Source organism: Topomyia yanbarensis, chromosome 1, assembly GCF_030247195.1.
Source record: "Topomyia yanbarensis strain Yona2022 chromosome 1, ASM3024719v1, whole genome shotgun sequence".
Taxonomy (NCBI): domain Eukaryota; kingdom Metazoa; phylum Arthropoda; class Insecta; order Diptera; family Culicidae; genus Topomyia; species Topomyia yanbarensis.
Genome location: NC_080670.1, coordinates 432,520 through 452,271, shown reverse-complemented (window position 1 = coordinate 452,271; position 19,752 = coordinate 432,520). Strand labels below are relative to the sequence as shown.

At 36.5% G+C, this 19,752-nt stretch overlaps 1 protein-coding gene across 7 annotated transcripts in view; it reads left to right on the top strand.

Annotated features, from left to right (window-relative positions):
* The window catches only part of LOC131676511 (homeobox protein abdominal-A homolog), a 39,482-nt gene that overhangs the window by 8,078 nt on the left and 11,652 nt on the right, over positions 1 to 19,752 (top strand). For 4 of the 7 annotated variants that reach the window (XM_058955582.1, XM_058955581.1, XM_058955586.1 and 1 more), the window contains exons 4-5: positions 1,476 to 1,511; positions 11,746 to 11,793. In XM_058955582.1, coding sequence (XP_058811565.1) covers positions 1,476 to 1,511; positions 11,746 to 11,793 — 84 coding nt within the window. The remainder of the gene's footprint in view (positions 1 to 1,475; positions 1,512 to 11,745; positions 11,794 to 19,752) is intronic. The other 3 variants (XM_058955585.1, XM_058955583.1, XM_058955587.1) reach the window with 1 other exon arrangement.

Below are 19,752 nucleotides of genomic sequence, written 5' to 3'. Positions count from 1 at the left end.
GATCACAAGTTTTCTGGCGAATTTATCGGCGAACTTGAATTCGCTGACGACATATCTTCGTGCTGCGTATTTTTAAAAAAAATTGACCCATAGAGGCGCTGCTATAGAATAAATACAGTGTTCGGGTTTTATGTGAAGCAGACTTTAGTTGCCATCGCTTTCCATTACGGGTGATGTTTCAGTGCAGCAAAACAAGTTATCTATGCAGTTAGTTAGTAATAACCCGTTTAAATTTTTAGATGTAGCAAGCACGGTTTAGTTACAACATACGTTTTTTTCAGAGGCACTAACTTCACGTGGGGAACGTGCTAATCGAGCCAATTTAATCTGATTTATTCATTTTTTTAAAAAAAAATTTCAAATTATCTTGCAAGATTTTAAAAACTTTTTTCTTTTGCAGTAACGATTTGAAATCTGCATAAACCAAATTTTTACAGCTATAGGAGCAAATATTTTTTGATTTTTTGATGAATTATTTCAGATATTTCTATAAAAATTTAATGCATGTTTTGTGCTGTTGCCGTTCAGGGACATCATTGTCAATAATGGCAAAGTCCAAATTATAAGTTTTTTATTTGTTAAATCAGCCTTATAGACAGATTTTTAGGAGAACATCCTTTACCACTGCAATCTTATGAAGAATGAGGATTTTATACAAAATTTATGCAACTATTTACTTACTATTGTTCCAATGATGGCAGTGATAGATTTTTTATTGTGTTAAACGGATTTCGAAAAATAATGGTATTAAATTCGACTTTAGCGCTTAGCACATGTTGAAGAAAGTTTAGTAGAAAATTGTTTTGGTTTATCAATCACGATTTAATTTTCTTCTGAATATCTTAATCAAGTCTTACACATATTCTTTACAAACGAAAGTTATTAAGATGACATTTCTTACATGATGAAACTAAATAGAGACGATTTCCACACTATGGAATGAAAAGAGAGCCAACCCAAAACTAATGTGTTGAATTACTTTATTTCACTCATCCCGATCTGCACGAGTCTCACAACATGAATAGAAATAATGGTTCTTTGTTTCGTTATACCAGCTTGTTTACAAGACAGCTGCAACCGAAATAACTATTTTGTTGTAGTTTTAGATTTTCGCTCTCTGCGTTTATAGCGAACTGTCATCGGTACTGGTATAAGGCGAAATGATTTCAAATATATAATGTAATGAATCCGAAAAATTGAAAATAAAAATTTTATAATCGTTACACCAGTTGCAATCGATGATATCAATGTAATTAACAGGAACTCTGAACTTCAAAAGTAAAACATGTTACTCTGCTGAGCTGAACAAATTGCATGGTATTATCAGAAAGTTTTTGCTTATTTTAGTAATTTAGTCTGTTTTTTCATAGTTCAATTGTAGCTCTAAACATTCTTTCAATCAAATACTTTTATTCTAAACGAACTTTTTATCTCTTTCCATACATGCAATTCGCCCCTGTTTGTTTCGGCTGCAGCATCCCAGTCCGCGTTACAGAAATTTGCCAGTACAGGTTAGTGTCTCGTATTTGATCTTAGTTCATTCGAAATTACCTTTTATTCATTTTCTAACATCAATTGGTATATGGTGTTCGGTCTCTAACATGAATATTGGCATTAATAAAAATTAAATTGCATTGGTTTACAAAATGGTGAATTGTTCGCTTATAGGAGAAAAAACAAGTTGAAGTAATAAATTATGCGCATTTCTAATTTTTCTTCATCGAAGACGCCAAGTATATCGAGGGGTGAGACCGTTTCAGTCCAGGATGGGGTGATAACGACTGCAAAGTGAGAGCTTCGCCCTCGCCGCTGAGCGCAGGGGTGGTTACATTATCATATTGTGTATATGCTTCGAGAGGGATGTGTTGAATATTACATGCGCTCTTGGTACCTTTGATCATGTTTTATTCCGTTCACGTATCCACGCCAAACGATTCACCCCAACTGTGCTGTATCTCTGGTCCCCTTTGCAGAATCTAAAATTGGAACATTTTTAGACAGTTTCAGGAAGAGGCACCGTGCCAGAAAGATTGAAAGTTAAGTCTAATTTATTCAAATTTATTTCCTAAATTTTACCTCCCAGCAACAGCAGCAGCGAACAGAAGAGAACTTTAATTCCCATATTTATGGAGATTTTGATTTTAATTTCGGCAAAGCTTAACGGCATCTGATGGAAAAAGGATTCTATTCAAGACCAAAAAACAAGATGAAGATGGTAAAGTGGCAATGTAGCCAAGAAATTGAACCTTTTTGTTTTTCTGAAATTAAGGGAAAGCTGAAGCCATTTATTTAAACTTTCATTAATTTCTCTTCCCCGTCCAGCGATACTGCAATGGGGAGTGTCGAGAACAAAGAAGCCATTTGATCCAGTACGAAACGTAGGCGAACTGTTCATATTGATTTTAGGTCCAGGTTACCCTAGCAACTACGGATTGGGAGAAATTACCCTTTCAAAACTGTTCGTAGCTCCATCTAAGATACTACAACCAGAGAGATAAGATAAGCAAATGTTTGGGACTACTCAGTATTCCATTTGTGGTATTGCTACGGCTATCTGTATTATTCACATCAATAGGGTGCAAAAGGGTTTCGTGTTTATTCAAATGGGCTGGACGGTATCAAATTCTTAACCGCTTTAACGATTTAGTTTCCCTTAAGCGACTCTAACATTGTAACAAAAAGCTGAATGGATTTTTTTTTCGCGGTTGACTTTTCAAGTACCCTCCTGCGATGGTGAAAAGTATGTTTATCTTGAGTTAAAATAAGGAGAGAATAATATTTTTGCTGAATGTTACCACATTAAATTCAACGCATCTGCTATACTAAGGCTATTCGCAAATGACATACGAGACATAACATCTATTACTCAATGTCAATTTATAGTGATGGGAATGCTCGTGCAGGAAAAAATGCTATATTTATCATTTTAATGATCCGTTGGAATTTTCCGAATGAGCACGTAAAAGTAGACTATTTTATTGAACGACAAAATCGAATGGTGCTTCGTCACATGTCTACTCATGAATGAAGATTTAGTTGGCCTCTGACGTGACTGAATGTAATTGGCAATATCTTTGCTAAATCATGAAAATCGTACCATAAAACTGACCCTTTCATTCACCAGTTGTGACTCGCACCTTTTTGTAGCGTACACGATTGGCGAAAAATTAACGTACCACCTAATTAATACCACCGAAAGTACGACTCAGTTGATTTTCTGCAGCGGCTAAACTCACAGACGTTCTCGCGTGGATCTCATAGTGACACATTTTAATAACACATTTGAGTTGGTTAGAATGGGGCCATTCAAAATATTGAACGACTGTTTTAAGTGGCCATTTGCAGGCATTTAAAATGGTGCAGATTTTGACGCGCTCGTCAGTCTACGAGCGAACAAATGTCAATATCCTCTCGGCGTCAGCCTCGCAAGCATGCACAACCGACTCAACACAAAACAAAGCGAAGTGGTTTTATATGAAAATTAATGGCAGATTTGTGATTGTTGATAGCCGCGCGTGTTTTCGAGTTGTGATCGATCCAAATTTTCAAATCTGCCGACTGAATGAGTGGCTACAGTGGCGAAGCAAAAATTCGAAAAACAGCACGTTAAAATTATCGCCTTAATTTTGTTATAATTGCGCGTACAATGTGCCTAGCTGACGGTCGGTTGAGCGCAATAACAATTATTTTGATGGCAGCTAATGGCCCAACACTGACTTCAGTACAACACCGTACACCGGACTTGGCAACACGTTGTTGGCCATTGAAGTGACGTTAGATGTCAGGAAAGCAAATGCATAATTGCAACTTTTGAGGATAATTTGTGGGTATTTCAAATGGAATTGCGCGGTTACGAGCGGCGGAAAAAGGTTGCATTTATGTTTTAGCTACCTACTCCCCATTTCCCATCGGCTTTCTTCAGTCATTTAGCTGGCCAATCCATAAAACATAGCTTTTATTGAAATTATCCGCGCCTGAAGTATGTAACAATTGCTTAATAGCCGCATTTCTGCTATTTGCATAAATGTTCTGATCGCTCGAGCACAACCAGAAAATGGTTATAGCTGAGTCGTGTTACCGATCATAACTTCCTTCTCTAGTTTGCCGCGGGATTTTTCAATGTTATACAAACAATACATGATTGTACGCGGGTAGTGCTCGAATTACTTCGACTGGTTCATATACATTTTAAAGAAGTTTTATCGCAAAACGTTTTCAACTGTTAGTTAAAACCCGACTGGTTTTGTTTGGTGTAGATTGCAAGTGTTGTGGTGTTCTAAAACAAATCTGAGCCATTACTTTATCTTGACTCTTTCTAGCATGTAACGTATATTAACGTGTAGAAGTGTTTTCTTCGGTTTGTTCAAATGGAATTGTTTATCAATCGGACGACCCATTTGAAATTGGGCAAGTATATCTTGTCTTAGACCATATTCACCAAGTCGTTATGAATTTCGCCGACCTTGAGCATTTCTCTCTGCTAGCCAACACGTGACATATAGCAAACCCTTTTTCAACGCCTTCAGACTTTCTCTCTTACAAGGTCAGCTAATACTCAGCTGGCACTAACTAGCTGCACAGAAAATTAGAAAGCGCCCACCAGGAGTCATGGCCTGAAAATCAAAGTACACACAGATAAGCCTTTCAAAGATCACAACCCTTCGAGTTGAAACCAGCTGTGCGGGTTTGTCATCCTTTGCTTCACCAGTGCGACACGGCCATGGCAGCATTGCGTAACGCACCGTGTCAGTAACATGAACAGAACGGGCTAAAGGTGCAAAAAATGCTACCCAGCAGGGATACCTAGGTGTACTCGATGCTTGTTGTCGGTAGTTCGTGTTCGGCAGAAGGGAAGAAAGTTAGTTTTCGTGCCAAAAATAACGCTGAACATTTTAGACGAATTTAGTGTTATAAATATTTTCAGCACTGAGTTTATGATCTAAGTTGATGAAAATATCGAACATCAATGAACAGTATCTTCTAAAATTCTGAATTTTCTGAATACTTCACGATAATATGACTTCAATGATTGGTGTCATTTTAAGTTGATCAAGTGCTTTTGAAATTCTTTAGAACATCTCTTTGCTATAGGAATTGGGGGTAAGACATTGAAAATATTGTCCAATGCAGCGCGGGATTTTTTAACATATTATATAACGGTTTCAAATGAAGTTAGACGTATTAGACGAATTGACACAGCTGTGTGTATACATACGTGTATGTATTAATGCGCCTCTGCTATGGATGGATCCTAACAAGAAGGTCTCTAGAAAAATCATTCAAAATGTCATGCCTATGCACATGACAATCATTTTAATTCAGAACTCTATCAACAAGTGGCTCTTGTGCATATGGGAAAAAATACAAATCATTGGAATTGTTTTACCTGGCGATCCTGATTTTCTAGAAAACTCGCACCCTCAGCGAAGTTGTATTAAAGTACAAGATCGTGTAGATAATATATGTTTGATTCGGAATTTTCACTACGAGGCGCTAGTGTACATACGTACGAAATGATGAATTTTGAATTGGCCTATAAATTGACGAAAATCGGCGTTTTCAGCGAAGTTGTTTATAATCCAACGTCATATTGCTGGCAAGGCGTGGCATTTCTGTAAAGTTGTTTATCAGGACACAGTCACGTGGATGACAATAATTTTTATTTCAATCTTTATCATTTGTGTATATGTGAAACAATGCATTTTAGAACTAAAACTATCTAGTTAAACTCGTGTCTTCAGCGAAGGAAAGTAGAAAGACATTATGGTAGTGTTCATGTAAATTTTTTATGACATTTAAGGCTATTATTTCTGGTGTTATCAAAAATATAACTATTTTTATTTATAATATATCTTGACATTGACCAGCATTCTCTGCTGCGCGAGGTCTTTCACATGGAATCTGATAGCAGTGATTTTTGAAACACTGTTCAAAAGTTCCACATGTCAAAAGTACACTAGCGCTTCGTGGTGAAATTAAACTAATCACTATCCGACAGAATTCGCTTTGTTATGAAATCATCTAAAGCAACAAATTTTCTAGGTAATCACTTGATTGAAAAAAGTCAAAATGCTTTATTACACATATACACTAGTGCCATGTCGTAGCAGCGTACCGAGCTAAAATGATTATCATCTACACGGAGATTTCCTTTTGAACAACTTTGCTAAACAGACGAACTATGTAGGCCTTTAAAGAAACGCGATAAAACAAGTTGAAATGCTCAACTTTATATGCACACTAGCGCCACGTAGCGCAGTGACACCTCCCCATGCACAGTTGTGACAAAATTTTAAAAATTGGTTTATATGGCTAAACATTGGGTTTTTAACTAATTTTGGGGCACTGAAACTATTTCAGCTATCAGTTTTTAAATCCCATTATTCTTTTTCTCGATTATTTTTATGGAAACTGTTGTTGTTGAAGGGTTAATATGCTCGTTAATAATAGTAGCCAATCACATCTGAGAGCAGAAATAGTTTCCAAAACTAGTAAAAATCACTAATTTTTCAGCAATATGAAGTTGTTTTGGTAACTAATTTGTAGAAAGATTTATGAGCTACAGGGCGTCGTCATAGTAGTATTTTCAAAAACATGCATATGAGTTATTTGGGTAAAAATGCGTAAGATGAGGCCCATATATCTTCAAACTACACTAAATTTTGAGTCAGATCCATGATAAATGACCCTTTGGAGGATATATCAAAAATTGTAAGGAATTGTAAATTACTGATGTAACATTCAATTTCTCAATTGACTTGTTTTGATGCAGAACGAACATAGATGATTTCTGCATGGAAAGCTTAATCCTATAGCTTAAAACAATCATTCTTCTTTGCAAAAAACTCAAAACAACTACAGTCAGCCTTGTAGCTCTTGGGATATAGCCATTTGAAGTTCAAAAGTATGAAAAAATTATATGAATTTAATTCAATAGAAATCCTTGACTGACTTCAAAGACATGTTAAAAATTCATTTTTCATCCAATTATTGTAAAATTTGGAGATAATTTTTTTCAAACTTGGAGAAAAATAAAATAAATATTCGCAAAACAATGATTTTTGGGGTTTTTGATAAAATTCTGATCCAAGCCGATCACCTACCGAATCCCTTTGGCCTTTAAAACAACTTTGCTGAAGAGTGTCTCTTTTCAAATAAGCAGGATTTTGAGTTATAGCATCCTGAAAGCAACTCCCAAATTTTGGCAAATAGTGTATATTTACGCGAAACTAATACCTTCCAATATAATTAAAAGAACCCAATTTCTTAAACACCATCTCATCTAGTTTGATTTTAAAAATCATAACGAAGGATCTATTCGAGATTGCCATATTGTTTCATCGGAGACGTTAATTCAAATTAATTTTTTCACAGTTTTATAGAACATTGTGTAAATATACCTTGAAGGAACCATTCATAATGATGTCATGTAAAAAATTGATTCCTCCCATGTCACTAATTGTCGCAAATTTCTTCAATAAACTTTTTAATAAAACTAGATAGAAAGATGGGGTCTTCGATAAAGTTGTTGGTAGATGAACTTTGAAGGTGTTGTACATTTTTTGATAGGCCGCAAGATCATTTTACCCAAAGCATTTTGACTATCCGCTACTATTTTACGGTATTCAAATGCGAAGCGTGTTTCATACAGAAGGAAAATATTCTCTTTTTTATTTATAATAAAATAATGCTTTCGTTTCAAAAAAAAAAAAGAAAATAGTAAATTTGGGAAGGCGGAAGTTTTTTAACGGTACCTATAAAAAAGAAAAATGTTGGGTATCCTCCTTTGAACGCCAGACATTCATATGTTGCCACTAAGTACCAAGGAGTCCTCTATATCTCCACATTTATCACGGAAGACGTCTATTTATTACTAAGATTGCTAAGTGTGCTATCATGCACTGACTGCTCTGATCGGCTGGTTGCCGAGGTCAACTTTAAGCATTATAGGATGGTTTTATTAATTCGATAATCCTATATTTGTAACATAAGCAACTTGTAATTCGGAGAACCGGCTATCGGGATTTTTGCTAATATTTAATTGTATCGAATATTGTACAACAATTTTTTTTATCGTTTCTTCAAATGAAGTACCGTTTCTTATGTAGTCAATATCCCCATTGCTATAATAATTACTTAATATTAAATGGTATTATGGTTTTTTTTTATTCTCAAATGTTCTCCTTCATATTGTGGTAAATGTTAAAGAAGCTCAGATGCAAAGTTTCACAGCATTTTGGACAATTTTTGACGATAGTTCTCAATTGAAGTTATTTTGACATTTGTTGCAATTTGACGGAAAGGCTGGTATATGAGAATTTGAAAATGAATATTTTTCGAAATGCCGTAGTGAACGTACATATAATAGTTCAATTCGTTGTAATAAGGTAAAGAATAGGCGTAAAAGAATCTATTCCTGGGGGTGGGTGTAGCGTAGTTAGTAAATCGATTGACTTGTACGCAGCGAACCTGGGTTCGAGTCCCGACCCCACACATATGGTTAGAAATTTTTTATAAGAGATTTTTCTAACCCGAAGAGGCGAATGACCTTAAGGTTAAAACCTCTATAATCGAAATAAAAAAAAACTATTCGCAATGAATAGCTAATAAACCTGTAAAAGTTCTGTACATAGAGACAACAATGTTAAGGATCCCGCTAGTATTTGGAAATAATTGTAAAAATCCAGTAGAACATTAGAAGTTTTTACTAAAAATTCCTCAAATCAGTGATATAAAAACTTAATGATTTTTAAAATTTGTATGTTCTATTATTACCAATTTTCAGATGGCTACTTCATGGTTCAAATCATTCAAATAGTGGCTTGGGAATTCCTATTGAATTTAATAGGTTTGTGCAAAAACTAGTTATGTGAGAGTATTATCCACAGTCCCCCAACCGCGTCCACCTCTTACAGTATTTATGCTCTGTTGTTCAACTTCCCTTTGGCCTCCGATAATATACCGATAACCTTATCTTTTCAAAATGGCTCGCAGTAGTAATAGTAATAACCACATCATTGCTTTATCAGTGAAGTGGCTGACATATACAAAGTACTGGTACTGGAACGCATTCGCTGGAGAGACTCGGAAATTCTCGACGTTTCCGCACTTCGTAATTTATAAGCGCATGATTAGTGCTCACTTCATCATGGTCTTATTTTTATCGGACCTAGTTCAGGGAAGTCAGTGGTGTCATATTCTTGAAAACCAAATGCTCTGAATCACCCTCATACATTACCAGTGTGCTCTCAAAACAGTGATTTCAAGCCAAATCCTGTTAAAGTAGTAGTTTTCCATTGAACTGCTCGATAAATGGCAACTGACGTTGTTGCAAGCATGGTAAATATCACTTATTGCGACGGACATTATTTCATTTCACAAAACAACCAAAAATTCTGGTCAGACCTAAGCAGGCCCTAGAAAAATTGACAATAGCTCATCGACAAAAAGTGTCTTTTGTGCCAAAGGTCCTGTTTGATAGAAAACCTTTAGGAGATTTTCATTCGGCTGGTGTACGACAATTGATAGGAAGCAAAATGATTTTGTTTCTGAAACCGAGTCACTCTAGGTTCGTTCGAAACTGTCCTGTCATTTTTATATGGATTTTGGAAGCATTAGATCGATCATAGAGCGATTCGAGTTTAAAAACGCAATCAGCTTCACGTAGATGTTCTCGAAAGTTGAATGAAGTTGTCACATATATCCAGACCATGACGAAAGATGAGGTTGAATGGACTTAATCTATTCTTATTGATTTTTGTGAGATAGAAAAAGAGTGTTCCAATTTCTTTTCGTTCGACTATATCCCAACCGGATTTTGAAAATATAGCAAAAATAAGAAATTTAACATATTTTTTCCTTTAAAATTCCTACCGGGATCACTAGCAAAGTTTAGTTTTTGATAAAATATGTCAAAAAAGTTGTATTTGTTGTTTATTGTATTGAGTTATATTTATTTAAACTTTTTTTGGTGCTAACTTAGTTGGTAATAATCAGCACAATAGTAAAAATTGCCAAAAATGTCCATTTTTACAATATTTTTTAGTTTTCATCCCAAAAAAACTTCAACAAAAATACCCATTAATGCGCATAAAAACATAAATTTTACATCAACACCCATCGATATGCATCATAAATGTTCATAATGGTGATCAAACTTCCTCCATGGTGGATTCTTAAAACACCCAAACGAGTCAGTTTCAGCAAAAAAAAAATATGACCCCTTTTGATAATGAGATCACTCAATTAAAATCAAATATAAAGAAATGAGGAATTTTTCGGTAAGAAATTCTAAGGTTCTATTTGGTGACCAAATTATATAACCAAAATATGGATGTGTTTTTCTTATGCAGAAATTACCCAACACAATTTTTAATTGAGTAATTTCTTGGTTTTTCATTAAATAATGTTTATAAATTATCAACAGTGATTATATGATGTTGAAGAAATATTTTGTTGACAATGCTATTTTTTGGGTGTATTAAGGATCCATCCTAGAGGAAGTTTGACCTCCAATGTGACCATTTGCAATACATATAAATGGATATCAAAGTGAAAATCATATTTTTATGCCAAATAATGGGTGTGTTCATTTTAGATTTTTTTTGTGATGAAAACTCAATAATAGCATAATTTTTTTTGCACTTTTGGCTATTGTGCTGATTATTGCAATCTACGTTAGAATAAAAAAAATACATTTCAATGCAATAAACAACATATGCATGTGCTAGTCGTAGCTTGGTCGAAACTAGTTGCCATTCTTAGAACTTAGATGTTCAATTTTCAAAAAATTTATGAAGTTAGTTCAGCAGCAGCCTAGATCGGTAACGCAAATGGCGCATATAATGAAATTCTAGCTCATCAACCATTTATTTAATCCATTGCACACATCGACTTCTAATTGCCACATCTCAAAGTTCAGCATCGAAAGCAAAAAATCTAAATTTTAGCAGAAAATGCAAAGCAACGAGTGAATTGCGACGTCGTATTCATTTGGCTGATTGAAACAACTTGAATTTTATGGGTGATTTTGTTTTCTCTGTTTTTTTTGCTCCCTCTTTTTTGGCTTCTCCCTTTCGAACAGCACGGGAACTTGGCTCTGGCCCCCAGATCGAATCGGTTTCGTTGAAAAACGAGAAAAATTCAAATTGAAAACGAACTTATTTCTTTCGTTGATCGTTATTGCAATGATTAAGGCGATTGCCAATGACGATAATGGTTTGGGAAAGACAAAGCGGAGGGCAGGAATTGAGCCGCAGTATAGCTTTAATCCACTTAAGTGCGTAACAGAAGTGGGTTCATCTGGAATTTTAATTCAACCTGGTGGGGGAGAGATTTTCTTCGGCTGGTGGATTAGTTCTGCGCACTCTGAAAGCTTAGGGATATAGCAGATGAAATAATAAATCACACCCTACAAATTTGTGTTTGGCAGAAAACGAACAAAGTAGAGCGGATAAGGAAAAAGAGAGTGAAAATGGTGTCCTATATTACAATTTTAGCCTGATTCTTTGCTTGTCATTTTTGTTATTTGATAACCTTTACATTTGCAGTATATATGTGTAGAACATGCAAATATGTTGGTTGGACTCTAGTGTGTGTAAACAGATCGTTAAATTTAAATAAGAAGGTGTGACCTGAATGTAATCATGTTTATTAACATAAGTGTTCTTATACTTAAATTGTTGCAATTTTTATGTACAATGTATTATAACCATATAAATCTAATATGATTCTATTTTTCTGCAGATTGGATGAGTAATCCCTTCGACCGAGTAGTGTGCGGCGATTTCTCAGGTAAGTTGGATTATTACATATATCATCACTGCATGTTTCTATGGGAACTCTAGGATACATTATGTACGGAAAACTTTGACTAACAACCTCAATTCCAAATGTTTGAGATAGTGAAGATAACCTACCTGACAGCAAGTAATTTCGCCCAGGTGATATCCCATCAAACAAAAATCAATCTGCCGCCATGTTTTTTCTCTACCTCGTGCTACCATTATGGTCCGATTTTTTTCATTCACCGTCACAAGCTTGAAGTTATTCTCCTGACGCAGCAGCAGTTGGTTGATGGCGCGACCAAAAGATGAAAACTCGTTTCGCACACCAACATTGTAACTTTTCTTTTACTTTGACATATGCACTGATTTATGCTGCTATGCCCCTACTCAAGAGGCTGTGGCGTCCGAGGAGGGAGAAAAGCAATGCTCCTAATTCGATAATGGAATGAATGGAAAACATGTTCTCCTTATTCTGGAAAGGCCAGCATATGGCAACTCCTCACTCTGCTGTTAGATTTTTTTCTGGTTTCAGTCATGGAAGCATGAGAGGGAAATTTATGCTGATTGTGATGGGCTGAATCTGACGCAGCATCCGACAGGGATTCGCTAGTGTCTGTGTTTGTCGGAAGATTTGAATTCCAAATGAAATGAAGGAACTGGATTTTTTTCTCCGCTTCTTGGAAACCACAGCTTGCGGATCTTTAGCTGCGAGACACCTTTGCGGAGAGCAATTGTGCCGCATCTTCTATTTTACGACCTCGCGCACACTTGAAAACGTTTCGAAAAAGAAGATGCAATCTTACCACCTCAGCCAGGTCTGGTTAGTTGCGCGGTTGACTGCATTTGAATGCAGAAGAGAATCTTTTCCTACTCGCCGGGATTCAGGCAGGGCTCATGACATGAGTTATGATCCCGCGCGGTTTTGTCCTCCCTTTACTGGTTCTTCGGAGTCAGTCCAGTGACAGTTGTTATTTACTTTTGAGTCACGTCTTGCACAGACCTAGACACGGGAAAGAGAACCAGAAATGGCTCGAGAAAAAAAAATCAATTTCATTAAATTTTATTCCAACGCATCACAGCGCGCTTAGCTTCCTTCTGCTGCACGAAGACACCGCGTGTAGAATAAATTAAGGTCGCTCCCAGGGTTAACACACTCGACGCTATGCTATGCAGGATTTCCATTTCCATGGGAATTAATTTCTTTATCAGTTAGTCTAAGACCGTCGTGTATTTGCGGTAGACTATACATGTTTTATGATATTTTGTTTGAGGTGAAATGAACTTAACAACAATACAGTTGCATTTAAAAGGACATTCCTACAGACAAAATGCGTTGCTGCAAAATATTTGCAGTTGATACCAATCGCAGAACAACGCTACCAAACCGTCCAACTAATTGAGGGAATGTGCAATTAAAGACTTGATTTATATATTGAACAAGCGACGACTGCCACCGGGCAAAAAAGTCGTTTTCCAGCACACACTGACCGATCCAAGAAGTTCATTAATTCGATTGAAGAAATTGTTTCGAGGTCCAGCATCCACGCAGCGTTGTGCACTTTTTCTCCTCTGCCGGTGCTAATCAATTCAATTATTTCTCCTAGTTTATGGTCGCATACTCTGGCGACCGGACCGTGATTATCTTGGTCGCGATGGGAGAGATTCATGACCAGCGCTTCTCTTGAGACAGACAGTGGTACATTTTACTTTCCCGTACAGCGACACATTTTATTGCCTAATTAAAGCAAAACCTACGCGGGTGTCGAGATTTTTGCTACATTCGAAGATGTGAGCTAGAATGGCTCAATTTCCGCGGCCATCTTTTAGCGAGAAATCAGGCTCTAGCTGTAGCTATTTGAAATCTGGTTGACCTTCCACAACAGTTATGATGCGGAATGGCTAATCACCTATTATGCGTCGTTAACGCACACTTCACCGAAAATAGATACCCTACTTGGGACCACCAAAATTTCATCGTTATTTACTGTCAACAGCAATCAGAGAAGCGTGCAATAAAAACCATTCGCTCTATTAAATTCCGTCATACTCACGGTCGTATCGTTTGCCCTAGAGTCACGTTTAAACTAAATCGAATAATTGAAGCTCATTCTGGTGAATAGAACAACGAGCTTTTATTGACCGTATTATTCCACCATTTAAATGTCAAGCCGGCGATAAATTTTATTGCCAAACAAATCATTATTCCAATTTTTACGGGTTGGACCGATTTTTTCCGTGGGTTCGCCTCCGATTAATCAGTGATCGGAACTCGAAATGATGGTTTTCATTAGTTTTTTTTTGCACGCAAACTGCTAGACACTCGCCTCGTAAATCATTCGTCCCCCACAGCTCATGCCGGCTTAAACTCTAATTCTCGAGTCTGTCACGATCTCGGTTTGGAAAATTTATTGTTCTCGGTTTTCTTATTCACTCCTTTTTGCGGAAAAGTCGTAAAATGTCGCTGTCTCGAACATTATTTAAAAGCTATAAAATTATGTTCACTTTTACGAGCGGAGAAAGAACTTTTCTTCAGCTCTGACTATGCGAGGAAAACGCATGCTTTTGGGGTCATCGTTGAAGCCAACTTTAGACTACTATATGCATATAAGCCCTCTCGTATACAACAACAGTGTACCTCATTGTATAGCGGTCGCTGTGCAATTTTTATTACCTCTTATGATCAAACCGGCCATTTATACTATGAACGCTGGTGGATTTGCCGGCTCAAATAGTCGTAAAATAACAATTTATGCCTGGTGGAGCGAAGCTGAAGTCTTCCTTGACATGCTGGCAAAATACGATAAATCAATTACACTAACAGCAACTACCGACTCGAGGGTAGAAGCAAACGAAAGATCAGGTTGTGACTTTTAGGCTGGATGGCGAGGCAAATACAGTAGGTGATTATAAATTCGTTTTTTACTACTGAACCCATAGTCCATGGAGAGAAATCCAGACCGGATTGACTATGGCAAAGCGAAATTGACAAAGAAATTTTCAATGAGTATTAAAGACCAAAGATAATCGTTTCTTTCACGTCCCTGTATACCATTTGACGGATCCCTCTGGGGAAATATCCTTTCTGAATTCTAAATAAGCGTTTGCCAATATTGAACTTCCGCCGAGTGTCCGCACAGATGAAGGGAAATTGCTTTCCGTATGCATTTACAGGAGATTTTTTTTGCTGACGCTCGTAAAGAAAGATCAAGAGCACAGTTTTCCCTTGTCGTGTTTCAGAGGATTTCTCTTCTATAAATTGCAGAGGATTTTTTGATTAAAAATCAAGCGTCTGGATCTGGAATGAAACTATGGGAAGTTTGTGCTGTAAAGTCGGAGGGGGAGTAAAAAATGAAGTGTCAGGTGTAGTCATGTGTCGTTTAAATTTTCGGCGTTGCTTTTGTAGTTGACTTGGGTCATTTCGATTTGGTTCAATGGAGATTTTAGAGGATTGAACGAGTCAGTCAAAATTTATAGCCTACAAATCCCACCCTTGGCTGGCGGCTCTGAGAAGTGAAAACAAACAAAACCAAGGTTTGAATCCCACACTCTCTGGTATAGGGTGAAGGTTTCCATGGTTTTGTTCTTAAACAGTGTGCTGTAATCTGGGTAAAATATTATCTTCTTGAAGAGTAAGAAGAAAATGGTTGAACAAAGAACCTGTCCCACAAATACTTCATTTCTCTATCGCGAGCGCATGTAGTCAAGTCTGGAATATAAAATGGAGATCGCGTCACAGCTGGTGAATCCCATCCGAAATAGCTAAACGATGTAAAGGAGAAAAATCAATAAATTATCTGCCACATCTAAACACTTTCCGATACCTTTTCTTTCTCCTTTGGCCGAACCCTTATCTCGTTCCAATCGCCGTGAGCTAGAATAAACTTTCTTCTCGCCGAATCCGGCATTGTTTTCCTTATGGATGGCTCGAAATTGATAAATTCCCATCGGACCGTGAAGAACAGTAAAAATTCGATCTTTGCTTACGGTCAGCGATTCAATATTTATTGTCGGAGACCTTTCTTCGGCCACCATGTCGAGCACGTTCCGTCTCATGTTTACTTCCAATGGTCTTTTTCACATTGAAATGGGTCTCGTTGGTGTCGGAACATATATTATTGGCTTTTATTCGCCCATTTGACACATTTTCCACAAGTTTAGATCGAGAAACATTCTTGCGGGCCGAATGATACACCGCGACATCTGAACCGCATTTGATTCTAGTATTTAAATTTGTTTTATTTCGAAATAAAGTAATAATTATTTGCTTACTTATTGAACGTATGTGGAGTGTTCAAAGCAATACAGGCACACGGAACAGAGCCTGGCAATTTCTAATAATGTGTGGACGAATCAATTCTCGAATCGAATTTGCTATAGCAATTTTCAACGAAAGAACAATCGCAAGGGAATTTTATTTATTCGCATGCGCATGAATTGCAATCAATAAAGCTCCATTCCACGCTTTGGTCCAGACTCTCCGGCAAGCAATCTCGTGTTGCCTCGTGATTCGGTGTGCTGTTTGATGCCTCGTTGATATTGAATATACCAATACTAGTAGGTATTTCAATCTATCTATACAGAAGCGGTCGTAGGTTGGTTACTTTTATAAATAGTCAATGTCTTAATGAGGCACAGCAATCCCAAACGGGTTAAAATTTTGGTAGACATTGATCTAGATCTCGTTAAAAATAAGGGTTTTAGAAGAACAATCGACAATCATTCTGTACCAGCTATGCAATCTTAAAATTATTCAAGAAGCAAGAAGATATGCTACATTTATTCAGTTGTAGACTGAAAGTGAGATGGATTGCTGCTGCGGTCGTAAAAATTTGCTATTGCGCATAAACAGCGTCAAAATGAGTTTCTCTTCTGGTTGTTACTGTTCCGCGTTTTCTCTAAATCGATTTTTCTTTCCTAGTCGCAATAACTTGTGATCGGTAATCTCGCTCAGCCACGCCCTAGAGAAATAGTACCCGCTTTATTTATGCTAGTTTTGCAATTTTCCATCGTCGATAAGAAAGTAATCGGTCGATTTTTGCCATTATTAAAAAGATTTTTAGCCACTAGTTTTGTTACACATGGGATGCTCATATTTTATAGCAATGAAACCAGACGACTATAAAAGTTTTTCTTATACTTTATTACCGATTTGAAGCAGAGCGAGTAAAGGCGCTTTAACCTAGGCTTATTAGCCAGGGCAATGTGTAAATACCTCTGTCCCATCCCAAAGGACCAAACGAGTGACATTAACCTTCTTAGCCAAGTCACTCCCAACGAACCCTTCGAACTGAAATGGTCGGTTCGGTTGTCCTCGTTTCTTCCTCTTTTAAGTTTTAAAAGAATTCGTTAATTAAATTAATCATTAAATGAATAATTTAATTGCCGTCTAATTTTGAAACATCTTCAAACCCAACTCTGCACAGTAGGCCTGGCCGTTTCTATATTTGCGTCATGTGAAAATATGCTTCAAATATTAATATTGACAAGAAAAACACTACAGACTAACTGCTGGGTTTTCCAGGATGCTTTTCAATACTGGCTGTGTAAGGTTTAGAATAGAATAGAATACTTTATTACCGATTTGAAGCAGGATTTTCTTCTTGAATATTTGTTTACTTTGTGAATAAAAACAACTGATATTTATCTACCCAATAAACCCAACGCAAAGGAATCAATTATATTAGCTTCAAGAGACATGAAAGAGGAACCTCCCCCCAGTTTAATTGCAATCTTTTTTGGCAATTCATAACTATCTTTACTCAATGTTGAAGTCGGATGAGACATAATTTATCCATTGGGTCGTGTGGTGAATAAAATTAATTACATTCGATTTCTGAGTGAATTTATACGAACGATAAAATCTGTTTTTTGAATCGTGTCCAATTCCGATCAAAGATATCTATGAATTATTTAAAAAATATCAAACACAGTGAAGACTCGTTTTTATCAGCCCCTTGATTAATTTTAGGTTAATAAAACGGGGACATTGACAAAATCGGAACATCTATATTTCTTTCTTTGTAAGAAACCGAAACTCTTAAAATATTCTTCTTTAGTCCCTAAATATAGCCTTAACCCTTTCTTAGTAATTAGTACATTCGGATCCCAAAGATAAGAAAAATGTGCTCAAGGAAGAATTTAGTCGAAATCAACTTGGTTGCTAGAACCCAACGCTGTTGCTGTTGCGGTGTTAGCGTTGGAATAGATAGAACAAAATCCATATTGAATATTTTTTGTGGCGTGTGTCCTGTCGCCTCGTGTACGTACAGCTTTAGGAAAGTGTGATATGTTGGAAGATAAATTGCAGGAAAACTGACTCGTAGGTAAATGGTGAATGTACTTCAAGACCAACCTATGGTAATATCTTCAATAAATCCAAAGTTTCTTGAGCAAATAAATATTTAGAAGCAGTATCCACTATCTTATTGGGATCCATTTAATTCCTCGCAAACAATTTGCTGTTTTGCATGGTGACTTTTGCTTTTCGAATTTTACGATTCGGTGTATGTCCTTGTTTATAAATGTCATCATAAAGCCAGTTTGATATATAATGTAAAAATATAAATATATATGTACTTAAAACAGCCATTATAATATCCATGACAGGATGAAACAAAACACAATTTTAATTAAAATTCACTGTAGAATGCATAATGAGTTTTGAATAGGTAATTATTCCACTCCTCAGCATATTATTGAAAAGCAAACATAGCTCTCTCATTACTGAACCACGGAAACATACCGATTCAATACAAGAACAAAGTACATTTTTATTTCTCGAATAACTTAGTTTCATAGTTGTTTCATTCCGCTATGTTACAGACGTATCACCCAGGTCTTTCCATAATCAAGTCATCTCTGGAACACGTTTCGTGTATACCGAAATCCATTTCCCCTTTGCCCCTCTGTTGCCACGTATCTGGCACCCAGGTTGACGAGATAGGTAAAAAGCAGCTTGCCATGATTATTTATACAATTATGTTGTTTTTTATTTCTCTCCAGTATCACTAAGACTAGAGGAAAGTATGTGTTAAAAATAAAATTTATTGCCTCTTTCCTTCAACTGGAAATCGCTGGTGGGAGCAATCGTGGGTAATTGTTCAAGAATCAATGCTGTCTAGAAAAAAAAGAACACGAACTTTTTTTTCGCTGGCTGATGGATAAATAAATAAATAGTGACTGGTGGAGTTTTCTGTGAGGCTGATGGAAAAAATCGTCGGCACTCTGTCTACGTCGAGCGTAGGAAATCTTAAGCATGTGTAGAAAAACCTAATAAATATTTAGATTTTCGAATCCGAATCGAATCCGAGACTGGCAGGCGTTTCTTTAGGTTTCAGCTCTCGGGAAGACATTGTTCTTCCACATTTTTGGTATTTATCATAATTAATCAGGAATTAATTTTTCATTAAAGTAGCCCATTATAGACACTGTTGTGACCTTCTTTTGTATGCCTGAGATGGCTCGTTTCATGTGCCGAGCGTAAGACTTGCGGAAATTTTATGACCGCCTTAATTAATTTAATTTTCCCCTGACTCGTGTGGTAGACCTTTGCCGAGGATGAGTGGTGGGCTGTAGAAAAACCTAACGGCGATTTGGCACACCGTGGAATGCGTAAAAGTGTGGCGCTGGTCAGTATTATAACCGCCCAGTTAATGTGGTAATTTATTGCCGTAGTTCCTCTTCGGGAAACATGTTTTTATTTGAGCGGAAAAAGTGTCACCTGATTGTGATTTATGCAGCTGGTTTGCGGATTTATGGGCCAAAATGGTTGTTTTTGTGTTTGTAATAATTTGTAAGTCAAACGGACACAATTAACTTCATAAAAAATATACTATACTGTGAATGAAAAAATGCTACCTAAAAACTCCATGAAGATTTAGGTAATTACGTGTATGTCACTTGAAAGATCTTGAACTAATTATAGAAATATCATTTCTGTTATATTTCAATGCAATCGACTATATAT